We start from the raw sequence: 19,864 nt of genomic DNA on the forward strand, positions 1-19,864 counted from the left end.
CCATGTAACGTGTGCATTGCCAATTTAGAAATGAACCAATGATCCACCAGTCTTCCATCAGAGACATGTACTCAGCTTGTATTCTCTTTATTTTATTTTAACACGAATCAGCATGAACAGATTTATATGTAGATATTGTGAGATGTAGGCGGAGAAAGGCGTGGAAAATTGGCAGTGGCGCCCGGTCGACGGGACAGAGTGAGGCGATTATTCAACCATAGGTACACTATGGAAAAACCGTGCGGTGCGTCGTTGCCGTACGCCTTGCGCATGGCAAAGAAGTCTTTACCGTCTGATGGCACGAAACTGTACGGCAAGAATGGCGGAATGGTAAAGAAGAAAACACAGGGCAAAGACTTTTGGACGGCAAAGACCCCTCAAGGCGCACGGTAAAGAAAAACATGTTTGGCACACGACAAAGAAGCGACCAAAGCCTTTGCCGTGCAACATTGGCGAGGCGCACGGCAAAGAAGCATTTGCCATCGATGGCATTGCCCTGCGACCTTTGCCGTGTGGCACCGCACGGCAAAACCTTTGCCGTGCATATAGGGTCTTTTGCCGTGCAAATAGTTGCACGGCAAAGTCTTGTTTTCCTCTAGAGTTACATGCCCAAGTTTTAGTTTGTCCGTGCGCCCATCTGTGCGCCCCACCTACAATAGATTCTTGACTTCCAATTGTATTTTAAGCTTTGCGAATTTACATGCCCAAAAAATCAAACACACCGATCCTAGTACTCGGCCATCCATAAATACACAGATCACTATGCTGGAGAGCAGTAATGTCCCCCAGTTGTTGTTTCAAGCTTCCCTCTCTCCGATTATCCTCCCCAAAGAGTAAATCACGCAGCTGAGTGTGATGAACGGTATCTGTGATTTTTCACTGGTGTCCATACATACCAGGGAATATTTATACTAGATGATTTGAAAAGTTGTTTGAAGACATTCACAAATGTTACATTCTGCAGAATTTAAACATCGTTATTTCTCGCAATGAACGTTGTGGTGGAGAAGGGCGGGGGGGGGGGGGGGCGCCACCAGGTTTAGAAGGGAAGATAAGAAAAGAAAAGAATCTAGGGCGTCGGGTGTAAAGAGAAACTTTGGATGATTGGGAAAAGTACTCTAATTTTCCTAATGTATTGCTACTTCCTTCCGAGAAACTTGATACGCTGCTCGGTTAAGAAAGGAAGGAAAAGATTAGAGACAACATTCTCGTATTGAACAACAAGAAATTAAACATAAAAAACAAGCATATATAGTCCATGATGAAATCCTTAAAACCTTTTCTTTGTCTTCATTACGTTCCGGTAATGACCTCGAGGGGTGAAGAATCGTCGTCGTCGTCGAGGTTTTCGTCCACCACACCAAAAACGCAAGGTCTCAAACCCGTTTTTCGCGGCGTCGATCGGCGGCCTGCCGCGAGAGGCGGGACCAGTGTTCCTTGGTTCTTAAGCCGGCGAGGTAGTCGGCGACCCTGTCGGATGCGGCCTTGAATCTCTGGTACCAGATGGACTGGGCGCGCTGGGTTTCCCGGACGGCTTCGACGTGCTCGTCCTGGGACCGCTCCCAGCAGTTGGCCTTGAACCTCTTCTCCGTGTAGTAGGCGTCCGCCGGCGTGTCGTCGGCCGCCCTCTTCTTCGTCTCCGGCTTCTTGTTGTGCTGGACACCTCCGTCGTCGGCCATGAATCTGTCCCAGTCGGACTGGGCCATGTCGGTCGGTGTGGATCTCAGTTTTTCTTGTTCCTAGTAATATGGAGCTAGCTAGGCCATATATTCCTAGTAATACGGTGGCTATATATTCCAAGTAAACCGTCATCTAAACCCGGCGTGAAATCAATCAGACTCCGACTCGAGTATCAAAAAAAATCAGACTCCGACTCGAACACGGCGCCGCGAGCCATCTAGCTATCCAATATTATAAGTAGCTGCTCTGTGTCCCGTTCTTCCATCGATATCTGTTGTCTCACACACGGCAAACCTCGATTCATCCACAGGATAAGACGAGCTAGCTGCCGCGCGAAGGGTGAGCCATGTCCGGCTCGGCGGCGGACGCGTGGGGGTACTGCCCGGGCTGCGCCGGCGCGACTGTGGTGGTCGTCAACCACACCACAGGCGACACCATCTGCACCGCGTGCGCGCTCGTCCTCGAAGCTCGCTACATCACCGACGAGCGGCCCGAGTCGCCGCCACAGCGAACCGAGCAGCGTCCTCGTCGAGCCATTCCTCGACGCCAAGCTCTCCAGCACCATCACCTGCTCCAGCAACGATGCCAAGAAGTCCTCCGCCGCCAGCATGGACACCCTGCCGCTCGACGCCACGAAAAGACCCAGCTCGTGGACGGCTTCAGCGCCATCGCCGGCATGGCGGACCGGCTCGGTCTCGTCGCCGCCGTCCGGGACCAGGCCAGGGAAACGTTCAAGAAGCTGCTGATGAAAGAGGGCAAGGGCTGCTGCCCGGTCGTCCGGAACAGGGACTCCATCTGCGCCGCCTGCATCTACATCGCGTGCCGCAACCTCGGCGTGCAGCTCACGTACAAGGAGCTCACCTTCACCTCCATCAGTACTGCCCAGGCCGCCGTGGCCAGGAAGGACATCGGGAAGATGACGACGCACATCAAGAGGCTGCTCGAGGAGGAGCCTGCTCCGCGTCGTCGTGTGGTGCCCGAGCCCAAGCCAGACTTCTACTTCGAATTACGCCGGCCCACGGGATCTAGCAGTATGACTAGCTAGTGTACGTAGGAATTAGGATTTCTAATGGATAATGATGCATATCAGGCGGAGGCACGCGCGATCGCTGCCTCCGGCCGCTGCGCCGTTGGATGGAATCCATCCTCTGGCCTCCGCACGACACGTCTTATGGTGGGGCCCGCTCATGTTTCTGGTTGGATTAATAAAGTCAAGAGCTAATAGCACGGTAGGTACATAAACTTGTTCCGTGGGAGCAAACTAGTACAACAACTTGTATATTGGGGCGAGGTGGTACAAATACTTGTCAGGAGCGTGCAAATTCATCCAAAACCGTTTTAAGGGTGACACGTGGCGTAGCTGTTTTTTCGGAAAAGACCTTCTATATTTTTCTTTAGAGCGGTCGTGTCCTTCCATCCGTTCACCCCATTGATAATTGATCTACGGAGTAGCTTGTTCTCTGTTCCGGCGGCCGGTGCTCGACGAGGCCGAGCATTCTCGGCGCGCCTTACCTCCATGCCTCAGTAATCAACATCTGCCACAGACCACGGGTGCAGGTGCCGAGACATGCTCATTGGCCAGGGAAAGCGTGAACTCGGGGCTGGCGTTGGCCGCCGCCATTCGGGCAGCGAGCTCCGGCGCGCGGCGCCGCTAGTGGAACGGCAGGTAGAGGAGGCATGGCCATTCTCCCCTTGACCTCCGTCCACCCGGTCAGTGCCTACAGCGGCCGCGCCAGGTCACACACCCGGGCCATCGTGTACCCACGCATGAACTGGAGCGCCAGGTCACCATGTCCAAGCTCATGCGCGCTGTAGCCAGAGAGCTTCTGGAGGTAGGCGATGATGCGCTGTACGACGCGCGGAAACCTGACCGTCTCGTCGCGTTCAGCGCTCACGACGCTCCGTGGGTTCGAGGAACACTGGCAGTGGAGGCCCTCCTGCTGTTACGTGAGCCGCGGCACAAGCCACTCGAAGGACGCCGACGTGCTCAGCTTATGCCATTCCGCGCGCCAGACGAGCACCTCGCCTGCACTCCGCCGAGGGAAAGGGTGGTGAAGTAGGATGGCGGACACCAGCGTGACGCGGCCGCTCAAGATGGCCCAGATGGCGATGCTCTCGAACCACTCGTCGGACAGCACCAGCTCGTTCACAGCGGGAGGTGCCCCCTTAAACGGCGTGTCGGCCATATCGTCCTCGATGGGGAGCGCCTCTACCGCCATGGCCTGTACTCTCTGCTTGCGCACCTGGAGCAGCATTGGATTCCGAGCTAGCAGTCTAGCACTAGTGCAGCACCACAGCAATTAGCTACAGCATATGCCCACCGTGTCCACGCCCACCTCACAGATGAATGTGAGATTGTGAGCCATACGGATCGCTGCTCCACCTGCAGCTCACGCGGCCATCGTCGTCGCCCGGCGAGACCTTCGATGTGCGTGGCCTAGGGGTCAGCCGGTCAGGCACAAACCGCACAAGGTCATCAGCGCCAGAACTTACTGCTGTGTCGCGGACGGGAGCTCCTTCCCACGCTCAAGCAGGGCCTCCGACCTCAACCTAGATGCTCACTTTGATTTCACGCGGATGGTGGGTGGCCCCATACTGCTGATGCTTTTCGCAGCCCCCGTCGCCAAGGACGCGGCGGTGGCAGAATCCCCGCCGACGAGTTTATTAAGCAATCAAGTGAGGTCACGGCGGCCAGAGGAAACTATGTGAGGTTTCATTTGCAAAAATAATGATAACACGTGTCAGCCTCAGAGCAATTTTGGACGAATTTGCACCCGCCTTACAAGTATTTGCACTAGCTGGCCCCGATTTACAAGTTGTTGTACCTGTTTGCACCCACGGAACAAGTTTGTGTATGTGGAGTGTTATTAGCTCTAAAGTCAACAATAACCAATCTCTTCCGTGGAATCGACAGCCATCGTGCGCCTCCGTTCCGTTGCAGCGCCGCCGTCGTCGCCATGGGCGGATGGGCCTCCGGCCAACCACCACTTGGAGCCACGCGCCGCCGGTGGGATCCGCCGCCGTACTCCATCGCGCCGCCCTGTGCCCCAGAGGCGTCACCGCCGACCTCCAATGCGCCGCCGCGCCGACGTCTAGCTCTCTACTCCGTGATCCGAGAGGAGTCGCTGCCGGCTGCCGCCTCCCTCGCTCCCCCCTCGCCGAGCACCACCTCTCCTGAGGGAGACCGTCGTCTCCCCCGGCCTCCTCCTCAGCTGCTGCTACCGACGTGACCTCGTCGCCGGCCGTCCCTACGGAGCGCCACTAGCCGTTCCTCACGGTGGTGTTGCTGCAAGAGGATCGGCGCATGGCAATGCTGCGAGGTTCGGTGGTGATGTCCTAACCTGTGTGTGGCAGAGCTTCATACTGTGTCTGACATTGCTGTAACGGGCAGTCAACCCTGCTGCTTTTTGCGGGATGTGGTGGTGCCACCGGCCATGTCCGGTGGTGCTACTACCCATGCCGGTGGAGTTGCCAGTTCTAAGATTTTTAAAGTCGTGTTGCTGCAAATGGATGACATTGTTGCTGCATAGGCTATCGTGTGGAGCTGCAAATGCTTCTGAGTGGAGCTGCGGCGATGCTACCGGTGCTATTAATCTCGAGGATTGTTGTTGCAATCGCTGACGCAAACTGCTGATAGCTTTGCTACAAAGGCCATCGGGTGGAGCTGCAAAGCCAACCGTCAGACGCCCGATGCTATAAGAGAGTGTGAGCGGAGCTGCGAATGGGTGTTGTCGGTGCGGCAAAGAAATGTCACTGATTGCTACCGAGGAATAGGTTAGTGCTGCCGCTGGTGCTGCAAGGACCTCATCGGAGATGTCTAAAAAATTATGTGATGCTACAATAATATATTTTTATTGCTACAATTATTCTGCGTTGTTGCTACTTTAGTACAAAAATTTGTTGTGGGTCTCTGGTGAGGTCTCCGACGAGTAGTGGACGATTCTAAGATAGTATAAACTGTTTTGCTGCAAATGTTCTGTTGTTTTGCTATTTTAGTACAAAATTGTTGCTACCAAGATCTTCGGCGAGGTCTATCTCCGCTGAGTCTTTTCTTTTTTTATTTCTAGACGAACCGTTTTTGCTTCAATGAAGCAAAAGCGGGACATTTTTTGCTGCAACAAAGCAAAAACTAGATTTATGGTGCCGCTGAGTCTTTTCTTTTTATTTCTAAACGAATCGTTTTTTGCTTCAATGAAGCAAAAGCGGGCCTTTTTTTGCTGCGACGAAGCAAAATACCAGATTTAAGGTGAAAATGGACACGTGTCACACATACAAGCAGGAGGCTGGAAAGTTGTGAGCCTCCGGAGGATTCCTAGCACTGTCCATTTCTAATCCTGCACAAGTGCTATATATGTACGTATACTGTAACATCCCAAAAATTACCATTTTGGAATGTTAAATAAAATAAATATTTTATTGAATGGGTGCTTTGATGTGTGTTGAATTTCCAAAGAAATTAAAACTTTTTGAGGGCTAATTGAATTTTCTTCTAACCCTTGTTTAAATCAATGAACAAAGGGTGAGGAATTTTTATATTTAGTCCAATTGGATTTTATTTGTTTGCATTTAATTTTATTGAATGTTCTTAAAACTTTTTGAAATGGTCGAGGGAGAGAATGAAATGATTTTCCTAAGGGTTTGCAAAGGAAATGTATTTTATAAAATTTCATTTGGGTTGGAAACAAGTTTCCCTAGCCCTATATACTTATTTCGATTTTATAGAATTTTTCTGGATTTTTCAGAAAATAATTTAATGTTAAAAGCCCTAAATATTTTCTAGTAAAAAGAAAAGATACAACAATAAATAAAAGAAAATAAATGGAAATAAGAGAGGAAGTTACCTGTACGTGGAACTTAGTTCAACTCACGCAGACACGATGCACGAAGTCGACCGCACCGGATCAGGCCATCTCTCTTCTTGTTTTTCTTTCTTCTGTACAGAGTACATTTCGGGAAATGCACTTTGGCTCATAGGAGCATATGCTCTCATTATGTGAATCCACATTTTAAAGTGTTAAAAAATTCTAAACTAAATTTTTACATGTACATCTAAACATTTTATGTTGGTACACAAGTTTTTAAAAAACACTAAAAATAATTGTGGCTCCTGTAAAAAAGACAAGTTTTGATGCTATAACACGACTATGTACAGGATATTTTTTTTGTCTTTTTTGTACACGCCATATAAAATGTTGTTTCTCCACGAAAATTTGTGCACTAACATAGAATGTCAAGATGTACACCAACAAATTTATATCAGAATTTTTTAACATTTTTAAAATTGTTTTTTAATTATTTTATATAATGAGAGCATTTGCTCCTATGAGCCAAATTGCCACCTCCGTACATTTCTCCCAACACCCAGGCCCACCCATCGTCTACCTCTGGAATGGAGAAGATGAAAGGCGTTTTAATTGCAAGAGAGGCAGAGATGCTGCGGGCCGGGCAACCACTACTGATTGATTGCGTGTAGACACCAAGCGGTGCTGCTGATAAAACACTTCAGCTTTTCATTTTTACAGACAGATTTTGGACGTCATGAGATCCGGACAGGGCCATCGCTAGACAGATAAGAGCATCTCCAGTCGCGTCCCCCAAAGGGATTTGGGGCGCGCCGGACGAAAAATGCGTTCCAGCCGCGTCCCCCAAAGCCCTTTTTTGTCCGGCGCGCCCCTATACGGTGTCCGGCGCCCCGAGCCCGTCCCCGTCCCACGGGGAAGCTCCGGGGACGCCGTACACAACGAAAAGCGAGGCGGGCTCCCACATGTCGGCGACTATTTGCATAAACCGTTGGTTCGCGCCTCTTTTCTCGTCGCTCCTTCCTTCCCGCGCCTCCCACCCCACCGCCGCCGCCGGATTTCCCGGCCGTTTGGGCGGCGATCTCTGCCGAGAGTCGGCACCGTTGTCGCGGCCGGGGCTCCCGCCGGTCGTGCCGCCGCCGCCGCGTCGCCGGCGCGTCCCGTAACGCGCCGTCAGATCCGCCCGCCTCCGCGCACGTAAGGTGCTCGACGACTTGCCGTGTAGGCGCGATTGGCCGCTGTTTGTTGCGTCGTCCGCCTCGGCGCATTTTAACCATTGATTTTGCTTTAGCCATGGACATCGACGATGAGATGGTTGCCCCGCTCGCCGGAGGACGAGCAAGCGTTCGACGACGACCTGCGGGAGCATTTGCTCGATCATCGCGTCCCTCCGGGACATGCTTGACGCCGAGGCGGAGAAGAGGAAGAGGCCGCGCCGCGGAGGATCAAGACCGGGAAGAAGGAAGTCGAAGCCCCGGCAGAGGATGGAGGGGCATGCCATGCTGCACAACGACTACTTCGCCGACGATGCAACACGAGCCGACAATTTTCGGCGCCGGTACAGGATGAGCAAGGGGCTGTTCATGAATATTCTCCACGGCGTTCGAGAGTTCGACCCCTACTTCAAGCTCAAGCTCGACGCCGTAGGCGTTCTCGGGTTCTCGTCGATTCGAAGTGCACCGCCGCCATGAGGATGCTTGCATACGGAGCACCTGCCGATACACAGGACGACTACCTTCGCATGAGTGAGTCTACCGCCATTGAGTGCATGTATAAGTTTTGCCGAGCTGTGGTGGGAAAGTTTGGCAAATACTACTTGAGAGGGCCAACCGAGGAAGAGACCGCAAGGATCATGGTACAAAATGCTGCCGGAGGATTTCCCGGAATGCTTGGAAGCATCGATTGCATGCACCGGGCATGGAAGAACTGCCCGTTTGCTTGGCAAGGTATATACAAAGGCCGTCATGGATATTGCAAGTGTGGTGCTTGAAGCTGTGGCAGATTATGACCCGTGGATTTGACATTCTTTCTTTGGCATGGCGGGATCACACACTGACATCAACGTGTTGCAGCGGTCTCCGGTGTTCAGCAGACTAGTGGAAGGGCATGCTCCACCATGCAACTATGAGATCAATGGCCACCAATATACCAAAGGCTATTATCTAGCCGATGGTATATATCCAAAATGGGCCACTTTTGTCAAAACAATCTCGAATCCATTAGGTCTGAAGAATTCTCACTTTGCTACGCGACAGGAGGCTTGCAGGAAGGATGTCGAGCGGGCATTTGGTGTGCTTCAAGCACAACTTGCCATTGTCCGGTACCCTGCTCTAAGCTGGTCTCACGACCAAATGTGGGAGGTGATGCAGGCTTGTGTGATCATGCACAACATGATCATCGAGGATGACCGCAAGAATCATGTTAGGTCACATGTTGGTCCCTATGAGTGTCAAGGCCCTCTCGCGGAGGTTGATCATGAGTTGCTCGCAGATTTTGCTGATTTTCTCGCCATGCACGCAGAGATCCGTGACAGCAATGTGTATGAGCAACTTCAAGCTGATCTCGTTGAGCATTTGTGGAGGATCAAAGGAAATACCGTGGCACCTTGATGTAGCATCTAGCCCTATTTATTATATTTGATTACTTGTTTTATTGTTTGTTGTAATTTAATTTGAAAACAGTCCTCGCAAACATTTTTATTCATATGCTACATTTGATATAAATGGTTTATGTGTTAAAAAAATTATTTGAAATGTTTGGGGGCGGCGTTTGGGGGACGCGGCTGGGGAGCGACGTCCCCCAAACGCGGCACGAACAAACCACGTCCCCCAAACGCTCGATCCGGCGCGCTTTGGGGGACGGTTTGGGGGACGCGGCTGGAGATGCTCTAACAACGACCATACATGCGAAATCCGATGGATTGGAAAAATTAAGGTGACGTGGCTACACTATATTTCAGCTTGCAAACATTAAATGCTTTTTAGTGGGGATGAACTTATTTGCAGGGGATCTTGGAGGACTGACCACCTAAGCTTGTCGAATTCAAAATGAATACTGATTATTGGCAATTTGACGCAAGTGACTCGAGGAGGGGCGTTCCTAGCTGCTAATGCTGACAAATATCATATTCTTCTGCTGTAATTTTCTCCATATGATGCGGTCGCATAATTCGGCAACAATTCTGAGTTTACTAATGCAAACCAGCATGACTTTAGAAAAAATCAGGCCGAATGAAAATTGCCTCAATGGAAACAACTGACTGAAAGTGTAATCTCACTCCAAAGATAAAAGGCACATAATTAATCAAAGAGACATGTGGTAGAAGTCACCCAGGACCAAGAAGAATCAGACGGTAGTCCAAACTCCCAAGTAGGTCCAAAATACCATCTACAGCTTGTAAAGGTTGTGATACCTAAAATCTCATAAAGAAAACATAAGTTCAGCGGAGAGAGGAAAGAGTGGAAGAGAAAGAGAGATCACACCTGTAGCATGGAGAAGGCCATGGAGACATAGCATCATACTGAAGTAAAAATTAACAGGGGGCTTTGGCGTTCTGGGTGTGAAGACTTTTGGACGCATCTCAACCGGCTGGAATGGAGAAGATGAAAGGCGTTTTAATTGCAAGAGAGGCAGAGATGCTGCGGGCCGGGCAACCATTACTGATTGATTGCGTGTAGACACCAAGCGGTGCTGCTGAGAAAACACTTCAGCTTTTCATTTTTACAGACAGATTTTGGACGTCATGAGATCCGGACAGGGCCATCGCTAGACAGATAACAACGACCATACATGCGAAATCCGATGGATTGGAAAAATTAAGGTGACGTGGCTACACTATATTTCAGCTTGCAAACATTAAATGCTTTTTAGTGGGGATGAACTTTATAGATATTATAGATTAATCTTACGTCTGTAGCAAAAGTCAAGAAGGGTTAATTGGATTGATCTGAACGAGAGCAAACCTGTGTGCGATGCTCGCCTTCCGTGAGTCTAGGTACTTGCGGGCTGGTCGGCGAGCCGATCGGCCGACTGCATGACGGCGAGGTCTATGAGCAGGTTTAGGAAGATGGCGAGCTACCGACGCGTGGCCTGGACGTTCATGACGGCGCGATGGAGGCAGCTCGGCCTTGTGCCCTGGTCGATCTGAACGAAAGGAAAACCCACGTGCAGCGGTGTAGTTGTAGGTTTTGGTGCATAATTAGCGGGATTTTTAGCGGCAGTTAGCGGGGCGCCCTTTTTTTTTCTCTCGTTCAGCATCCACGCCCACGTCGGATTTCATCCTTGTCATCGCGTAAATCGTCCGTAGCTCTCCGTAGGTGTAGCATTATTGCGTGTAGCATTATTAGTAACCGCCCCTTGGTCTATACCTCGAGGAGTGAAGAACCGTCGTCGTCGAGGTTTTCGTCCACCGCACCAAACACGCAAGGTCTCAAACCCGTTTTTCGCCGCATCGGCGGCCTGACGTGAGAGGCGAGACCAGTGTTCCTTGGTTCTTAAGCCGGCGAGGTAGTCGGCGACCCTGTCGGATGCGGCCTAGTAGAGTTGCTGTCGTCAGGGATGTAGCTCAAGCTCTCTCCTACTTGCACCATGATTGTGATGATCCCATCGTTCATCGCGACATAAAAAGCAGTAATATTCTTCTGGACCTCGATTACAAAGCTTATGTCTCGGACTTTGGCATGGCGAGGAATCTCAAGAACGGTTACTCAAGCTGGAGCACTATCTTTGCAGGTACATGTGGCTACATAGCCCCAGGTACGTATGCGGGCTTAATCCATTCTGATACTTTAACTAATATGAAAAAGGGATTCATAACATAGACTTAAGAATGGGTTCTGTTCCGACATATGTAGCTGACTATTTTTATTTCCTATCACAGAATTATCATCCACTATGGTGTGTTAACCGAGAAGTGTGATGTGTACTGCTTCGGAGTGGTTGCGCTGGAAGTTGTTATGGGAAAGCACCCAGGTGATCTACTCCTCCACTTCTTTTGCCGAACAGAGCAGCCGGCAAAGCTCAAGGACGTCCTGGATTAACGAAATTCAGCACCATTGAGCATGGACGAGGAGAAGGCTGTCATTTTGGTTGCTCTGTTGGCTTTTGCTTTCCTGCAAGTCAACCCAAAAGCCCGGCCGAGAATGCAGCAGGTATATCAAGCGCTCTCAAATAGAAGCCACATAGCGCTCAGGCCCCTTCATGAAAGCAGGCTGCAAGATTTGCATGATTACTGTGGTAGCATAAAGAGTATCTGAAGCTGTATATATGATCTCCTGGGTTGGCAGTTTTATATTCGCCCTCAAAATTTGTATCTCATTTCCATATTTGTGAGTACAGACTGATGAGCAATAAGCAAAACATCTCTGCATGTCGATTCAATGTATTGGATACAAAAATATAACGTCCCCTTTATGTCTATATCTTCATTCAGCTGAAGCAGGTGTAAGTGGGATCACATATTTTCCAGCTGGTCATGTTTTGAATCTATTTTTAGGAGAGGAATCTTATAAAAAACAAAGCTGATGGCTTTTAAGTTGTGCGGAGCCCATGTAACGTGTGCATTGCCAATTTAGAAATGAACCAAGGATCGACCAGTCTTCCATCACACATATGTGTACTCAGCTTGTATTCTCTTCATTTATTTTAACACGAATCAACATGTACAGATTAATACGTAGATGTTGTAAGATGTACGCGGAGAAAGGCGTGGCAAATTGGCAGCGGCGCACGGTGGACGGGGACAGAGTGAGGCGATTATTCAACCGTAGGTTACATGCCCAAGTTTTAGTTTGTCACTGATCATGCGCTCCGACGACAGGCTCTTCTTTTGCTACGGTCCCCAGCGAACAACCATTGCCTCGATCGCCACCGCGACCACCCCGTCGCCCCGTCTGAGAGCTCCCCCACCTCCAGTCTAATAGCCAAACCAAGCTGTGTCAGGTCGGGCGCCGTCCGCCTTGTCCGCGATCTCACCCCTCTGGACTGTTTCCCGGGAGGACTACGTATGGAAGGTGCCACGAGCACGGACAGGTAGAAGTGCGAGGCCGTGGCTTTCTGGAATCCAATTCCGCCGTAATAAAATTGATTCGATTGCTAACTACAGGTTGCGGTCAGTCACCATTCTCCGCCCTTGGCCACCAGAGGAATTTTATAAAAAACAAAGCTGATGGCTTTTAAGTTGTGCGGAGCCCATGTAACGTGTGCATTTGCCAATTTAGAAATGAACAGGATCGACCAGTCTTCCATCATACTAGGAAGCCTAGGCGCGGCGGCACGCCGCATCCATAGTGTTACTTTTTAGTATGCAGAGGACCATTTTTCGAAGTGTGACAGTAAGAAAATTGTAGAGTAAACTTGATTTCATATGACTTTTTAGCATGCAGAGTAGCGGTATTGACCTGTGATGGTAAGAAAATAATCAACCTGGTTATACAGTGGAAGTAAGATAAGGTAGATGATACAACTGATCACATTAAGAAAGTTGCTCCATATCTAGGACTCACATTAGTTGACAGTGTTGGAAGATACTTACCTTGGATTGCTTGGTTAATAATGTTGAGCGAGAGCGGATACATTGAATGGAGCGGACGGAGCTGGTGAACATTTCTAGCCAGGCAACATCGGTACGTACACATTCCTGTTGGACTAAGCGGTGTCGTTGCACATTCCTACTGGATTACATAGTGGATGGATCTGCATTACAGAGGGCATCAATTATCTAGCAGTTCTGATCTACACTATTGGTAACACTATTATATCTAGATTGTCTTCTCTGGAAATACACCAGCTCTTGCAGTTAGCTTGAACACTGAATGTTAGCAGCTATCGTTTTCAGACACCTGAATTTAGCAATCTAAACATCATCTTGGCACTGCAATTAGTATTGGATATGCAGTGAACACAAAGTATCTCACCTGATTTTATCTCTGCCATTGCGGTTTGGAAAAAGTTCTTACTGATATCGTCTACTGTGCATGATTAATTGTCGTAGGTTTGTTCTGTTACCTTTCAACGGTTAGCCCACGAAGTTGTTTATTTTTCGATGCCCTGAGATTTTATATGTTCATTTACCATGAATCTTATCTCTTGCAAGCATAAGATAGTGCTAATAATTTACACAAGATACATAAACAAAGTGTTATGTGAAATGAGAGTAAATCTTTGATGTTTTTATGCCACTTGTGACCTCCTGTTTAGCTTAATGGATATGGTAACAAATGGTGGAGTATGCCACCCTCTGTTCCCCAAAGTTTTTATTCAAATCAGTGCACCATTATTTTACTCAGAAGCATTACATATGCAAGTGTTCAAACCAGCGCAAGACCATCATGTCTTGTGTGACCAATTTGAATAAGAATTGTCCATATAGGCTTATCATGTGTTTCTCGGAAGCATTAAAGACATGTGATCAATTACTATAAACAAATTTGATAGGTCAGTCCAAAAACTGTATGTGAATGATATGTGAGTAAATATATGAGATATATATTTGCAGATTGTGTTCAGATATTTTGTTTGTTCATTGTGAACATAGATATTTGAGTTCTTGGAAAGAAATTGGCTGTCATAAAATGAATGTGTGCATCATGCATGTTGTGGTAATTCATAAAAGGATAATTTAATGATTTATATCAACGGTTGCTACATTGATATGCATTTGTATATGAAGCAGTTGGTCATAACTTCAAGATATCCATTATATATATCTAAGATTTTATTTGCTGCGATGCAAGAAATTACAATGATGCCATAAACTGGAAAATCACAAATCAAACCTAAATTGGCGTATATCATGATTTGAATGCAAACTGCCTTTTTCTAGCCATTCATAAAGATTTTTGTATGTTACAATGGAGTCGCATATATGTAACCTTCTTATTTAGAGCATCATCTTATTTAGAACATCATCGAGCAAGCGGCCTTTAATTTCTTTATCGAGAATCTACGAACAAGAATCTCTTTTTTAGACTTGACAGCCGCCTAAAAGACACACATGAAAATCAAAGAATGGACGTGCACGAGCCACTGTTTCAGATCGAGATTGTCATCTGTGATGAACGCATATTGTGTAGACGTGCAAACTTACTAGTCTAGACAAAGTAGAGTTCATTAATATGAATCGAAGGGAGAAAAAAGGCAATAGGGCGGATCTCTCAGGGATAGAAATATGCCGGGCCCAATAGCGCTGCAAATGGGGATGAATTGCCGGGCCTCGCCCTCGTTGTGCTTCTCCGGCGTGGCGGCGCCCCTCTCCGTGGTGCTTTCCGATGGGCTCTTCTTTCCCTACGGTCCCCTGCGAACAGCCGTTGCCTCGCTCGCCACCGTGACCGCCCCGTTGCCCCATCTGCGAGCTCCCCCACCTCCACTCTAGGTGTTTCAGGTCAGGCGCCACTACCGCGGCTTCATGGATTTCAATTCAGTCGCATTCCCATAATAAACTATAAAAATTCGATGTGGATATACAGATCTTTCTTGGCTCGAATTATCTGGTTCAAATTCTTGCGGAAGGGGCTGCGAGTGAGGTCTTCGTTACAGACACTTCTTCTGAATTCAATCCAGTAGCAAAGTCGATTCAGTTGCTAAACTGTACAGGTTCTGACTTGTCTGGGGTCTTTTTCCTGCAGCGTCTTCATTCAGCATGTGGGAAAAGAAAAAATCCGGTGAATGATGCGTGCTTGTGTGGAGCAGAATGTAAGAAAGTCTTGGACGCGGTCCTTCGGGGAATCAGCTCCACAATCTGGTCAATCATGGGCTGCATGGTAAACCTCACGGTCATTTTCTTGGAACAATCAACGAGATAACTAAGGCTATATATCCATGTATGTAAGATGTGTGCTTTGGAGCCTCACCTACAATAGACCTGCACACCATGAGCCTTCTCCTAGCCTTGGTACAGCTTATGTTGCTTCTTGCCTTGCCAGATCTTTCTTGCGCCTCGAATTCTACACAGTCGCCACTGGATCGGCAAGCTGAGGCACTCCTCCAATGGAAATCTGGCCTATTCAGAACAGGGACCCAACTGGAATCATGGACAAAGGAAACCAGCCCCTGCAACTGGACTGGCGTTAAGTGCAACACCATGTTGCCTCGTGGCCGTGATTCTGCCCTAGTTGTGTCGGAAATTTGGCTTTCGTGGGGCCTCCTGAATGGCACGTTGGACAGGCTCAACTTTGGGGACTTCTCCCATCTTATGTACCTGGGCCTCAATCACAACTCTCTCTCAGGCTCAATCCCGTCATCCATTGGTCGTCTTGCCGAGCTCGTGTACTTGGATCTATCCTACAATGACCTCAGTGGATCTATCCCACGATTCATAGGTAACTTCAGAAACAGACCTCTCTCGATCTAGTATCATACAATTCACACATGTTGTAAATGTCTGTTTTACAATTGATTTGCTAGATGATTGAAAGATGCTCAGCTTAAGTTGCAACAGCTTTGCTGGACTCCGTGCCCCCATTTTTTTCCCAAAACTTTACCACATTAAATTTTGTAGACCATAAATTAAACAACATATTTCGCCATCTTGTCTCTGCACAATTTTAAGATCATAATTTTTTTTTGCAGGCTTGCGTCATCTTGTCCATCTCGACCTCATGGACAACGCTATCTCTGGCCGAATCCCATCAAACATTGGTGTTCTTGCAAAGCTCGAATATTTGGATCTATCCTTTAATCTTCTTGATGGATCTATCCCACCATCTATAGGTAATTGTACACAAATATCCTCCCTCAATCTCTCTCACAATCAAATAAATGGTTCCATTCCTTCGACCTTCTCAAAAATGATCTTTCTGACAACACTTGCACTTGAGTCCAATCAGCTTAATGGCATACTACTACCAGGGTTAGGATCTCTTGTTCTTCTGTCACGTCTGCACCTAAGTAGCAATCAATTTTTAGGAGGCATTCCACCTGAGATAGGACACTGTCACTCTTTATTGTCGATACTCATATCAGACAACTTACTGACAGGGGAAATACCACAAGAACTTGGGCATCTTACCAGCCTATATGAGCTGGATTTGAGTAGAAATAGTCTAAGTGGTGCTATCCCAGGGAATCTTTCTATGCTACACAATCTGCACGACCTGAATTTATCATATAACAGTTTGACTGGCAGAGTTCGGTATACAACTATCCCTGCATCAGTGACCACTCTTTCACTTGACCATAATAAGGCTCTATGCGGCGAGTCACAATATAAATTGAGTCCATGTGAATCACCACTACGGGAGAGACGGCATGTGCCGACGGCCAGCCGATGTGCCGACGGCCAAATGTCGGGGCCGTCGGCACAGAGGCCCTGGTCGACCGGCGACGGAGCTGACCGTCGGCACAGGCCGGCCGTCGGCACACTGCTGGCTACACCGACGGTCACCGTCGGCGCAAATCGGACCGTCAGCACAGAAAGGTGGCGACCGAAGGTCACCGTCGGCACAGCCACGGCCGTCGGTACACGCGCAAGACAGGCGGGCCCAGCCGTTAGGCTGTCACGGCGCCGTCTACAGGTGTGCCGACGGTAGCCCACGGCGCAACGGCGGCCGTCGGCACAGTGGACCGAAAACTGGGTCCCCTTCTTCTCGTGCCGACGGTCACCCACGGCACAAACAAGGCCGTCGGCACAGCTATTTTTTTTGTTTTTCCATTTTTTTTTGCACCAAAGAGATAATTATTAATCCCAATCATTTTTTTTGTTTATTTATTTCTCACCGCTATTTTGGCGAACCCCTTTGCGGGAAACCTATATATATGTATAAGGGCGGTATAGAACCCCTTCGCCGTAAATCGAACCTCGGAGGGGTGAATGGCCCACACACGATACAAAATACTTAAGACCCACACACGATACAAAATACTTAAATAACTAATCTCACACACATACCAAAGCGCTTACGTAACTAGACCCACACACGAACCGAAACAAGTACAAAGAACTACACCCACACGAGAGGAAGCAAAACACTTAAAGAAACTACACCCACACACATGAACCAAAACGGCTAAAAGAACTAGACCCACACACAAACCAAAGCATTTAAAGAACACTCGGGTCGACACATGACCCGCTAGACACACGGACTCGACACACACATATTAATCGAGAAGTCGAAATCTTCATCCTCGCCGGGGTGTCCTGCGAAGCGGTGGTTGTGAGGTTCCACAACCACCGTTCATCATTCTCCCCCATGTCGACGCCTCTCCTTTGGCGTACTCGCTTCAACCTCGGCCTTCCTCTCGCCGCTTCCCGCCCTCCTCTCTCTCCCGTACGTCCGCTTCTCCTTCCGTAATGCGCGCGTTGCCTCGACGTCTCCGGGATGGTCTCCCGCGCCACCGTGCCATGAACTGCTCGTCCGTCTCGGTGGTATCAATCCGCCGCTGGCCAGCCCCGTACCGCCGCGCTTCACCCCGTGAGCGAAGTAGTGGCTCGCAGAGAGACTCCGAGCTTCCGTCGAGACCCGACCTCCGGGAAGTTCATTTCGTGGCGCGGCCGGCCAAACCTCCAAGCCGCAACGTCGTATGCGCGGGCAGCAGCCTCCTTCGTGTAGAAGGTGCCGAGCCACACACGCGTACCACCGGCGGTGATTTCAGCCGCGAAATGTCCCGCAGGCCGCGGCGAACGCCGATGAAGCCCGTGTTGCTACGGCGACGAGGAGCCATCTCAGCGGCAGCTCAGCTCGGAGGATTTTGTGGTTCTATTGGATGAGAGAAGTGATGAAGGGAGAAATGTTGCTTGGTGCTGTTAGTGGAGAAGCCATGGCTATATATAGGCCGACGAGGGGCTGAAACGGCGGGAAAACATGGCGGGAGAGAATGGGCGGGAAAGGGTGGGCGGGAAAAAGGGCGGGAGAGAAGCAGCGGGAAAGGGTGGGCGGGAAAAAAGGGCGGGAGAGAAGGAGCGGGAAAGGGTGGGCGGGAAAAAGGGCGGGAGAGAAGCAGCGGGAAAAGGGTGGGCGGGAAAAAAAGGGCGGGAGAGATTCCGCATGTATAGGGGAACTCCCTCGAGGTGAACCGGAGAGAACCTTGGGATCATAGGGGATGGTACTTGTTTCCACATGTACCTATGACCTAAGCAAGCTCAAACGTAGGCATACGCCCACCGGGGACCCCCGATGGGATGCAGATCAAAGGGGTAGACGACGCGGTCAACGTAACTAGGGTTTCGTCGGAAATCGAGCATCGGACCTAGGGAATGGCCCCAAAAGTTGTGTGTGTCCACATGGCATGCACAAAAGTGATTTGAGATGGTTCTATATCCAATGCTACCCTCCGGGTGTGCCCGGCTTCTCGGACATGGGGTTCCTACACTTAGGCGTATTCTCGCATGTATAGGGGAACTCCTCTGAGGTGAACCGTAGAGAACCTTGGGATCATATGGGATGATACTTGTTTCCACATGTACCTATGACCTAAGCAAGCTCAAACGTAGGCATACGCCCACCGGGGGACCCCCGATGGGACGCGAATCAAAGGGGTAGACGACGCGGTCAACGTAACTAGGGTTTCGTCGTAAATCGAGCATCGGACCTAGGGAATGGCCCCAAAAGTTGTGTGTGTCCACATGGCATGCACAAAAGTGATTTGAGATGGTTCTATATCCAATGCTACCCTCCGGTGTGCCCGGCTTCTGGACATGGGGTTCCTACACTTAGGCAGCATTTTGCATGTATAGTGGAACTCCCTGAGGTGAACCGGAGAGAACCTTGGGATCATAGGGGATGGTACTTGTTTCCACATGTACCTATGACCTAACCAAGCTCAAACGTAGGCATACTCCCACCGGGGGAACCCCGATGGGATGCGACTAAAGGGGTAGACTGCGCGGTCAACGTAACTAGGGTTTCGTCGTAAATCGAGCATCGGACCTAGGGAATGGCCCCAAAAGTTGTGTGTGTCCACATGGCATGCACAAAAGTGATTTGAGATGGTTCTATATCCAATGCTACCCCTCCGGGTGTGCCCGGCTTCTGGACATGGGGTTCCTACACTTAGGCGTATTCTCGCATGTATAGGTGGGAACTCCCTGAGGTGAACCGGAGAGAACCTTGGGATCATATGGGATGGTACTTGTTTCCATATGTACCTATGACCTAACCAAGCTCAAACGTAGGCATACTCCCACCGGGGAACCCCGATGGGATGCAGTCAAAGGGGTAGACTGGCGCGTCAACGTAACTAGGGTTTCGTCGTAAATCGAGCATCGGACCTAGGGAATGGCCCCAAAAGTTGTGTGTGTCCACATGGCATGCACAAAAGTGATTTGAGATGGTTCTATATCCAATGCTACCCTCCGGGTGTGCCCGGCTTCTGGACATGGGGTTCCTACACTTAGGCGGATTCCCGCATGTATAGGGGAACTCCTGAGGTGAACCGGAGAGAACCTT

At 49.3% G+C, this 19,864-nt stretch overlaps 1 protein-coding gene across 2 annotated transcripts in view; it reads left to right on the top strand.

Moving 5' to 3' along the window:
* Nucleotides 1–15,230: 15,230 nt before the first annotated feature.
* Nucleotides 15,231–19,864, top strand: part of LOC124708289 (probable leucine-rich repeat receptor-like protein kinase At1g35710) — a 20,894-nt gene continuing 16,260 nt past the window's right edge. Inside the window, exons 1-3 of one of the 2 annotated variants that reach the window (XM_047239972.1) lie at nucleotides 15,231–15,796; nucleotides 16,047–16,187; nucleotides 16,455–16,703. In XM_047239972.1, coding sequence (XP_047095928.1) covers nucleotides 15,349–15,796; nucleotides 16,047–16,187; nucleotides 16,455–16,703 — 838 coding nt within the window. In that variant the 5' untranslated portion in view covers nucleotides 15,231–15,348. Of the gene's footprint in view, nucleotides 15,797–16,046; nucleotides 16,704–19,864 lie in introns of both variants that reach the window. The other variant, XM_047239971.1, reaches the window with a different exon arrangement.

This window comes from Lolium rigidum, chromosome 4, assembly GCF_022539505.1.
Source record: "Lolium rigidum isolate FL_2022 chromosome 4, APGP_CSIRO_Lrig_0.1, whole genome shotgun sequence".
In the NCBI taxonomy this organism is placed as follows: Eukaryota; Viridiplantae; Streptophyta; class Magnoliopsida; order Poales; family Poaceae; genus Lolium; species Lolium rigidum.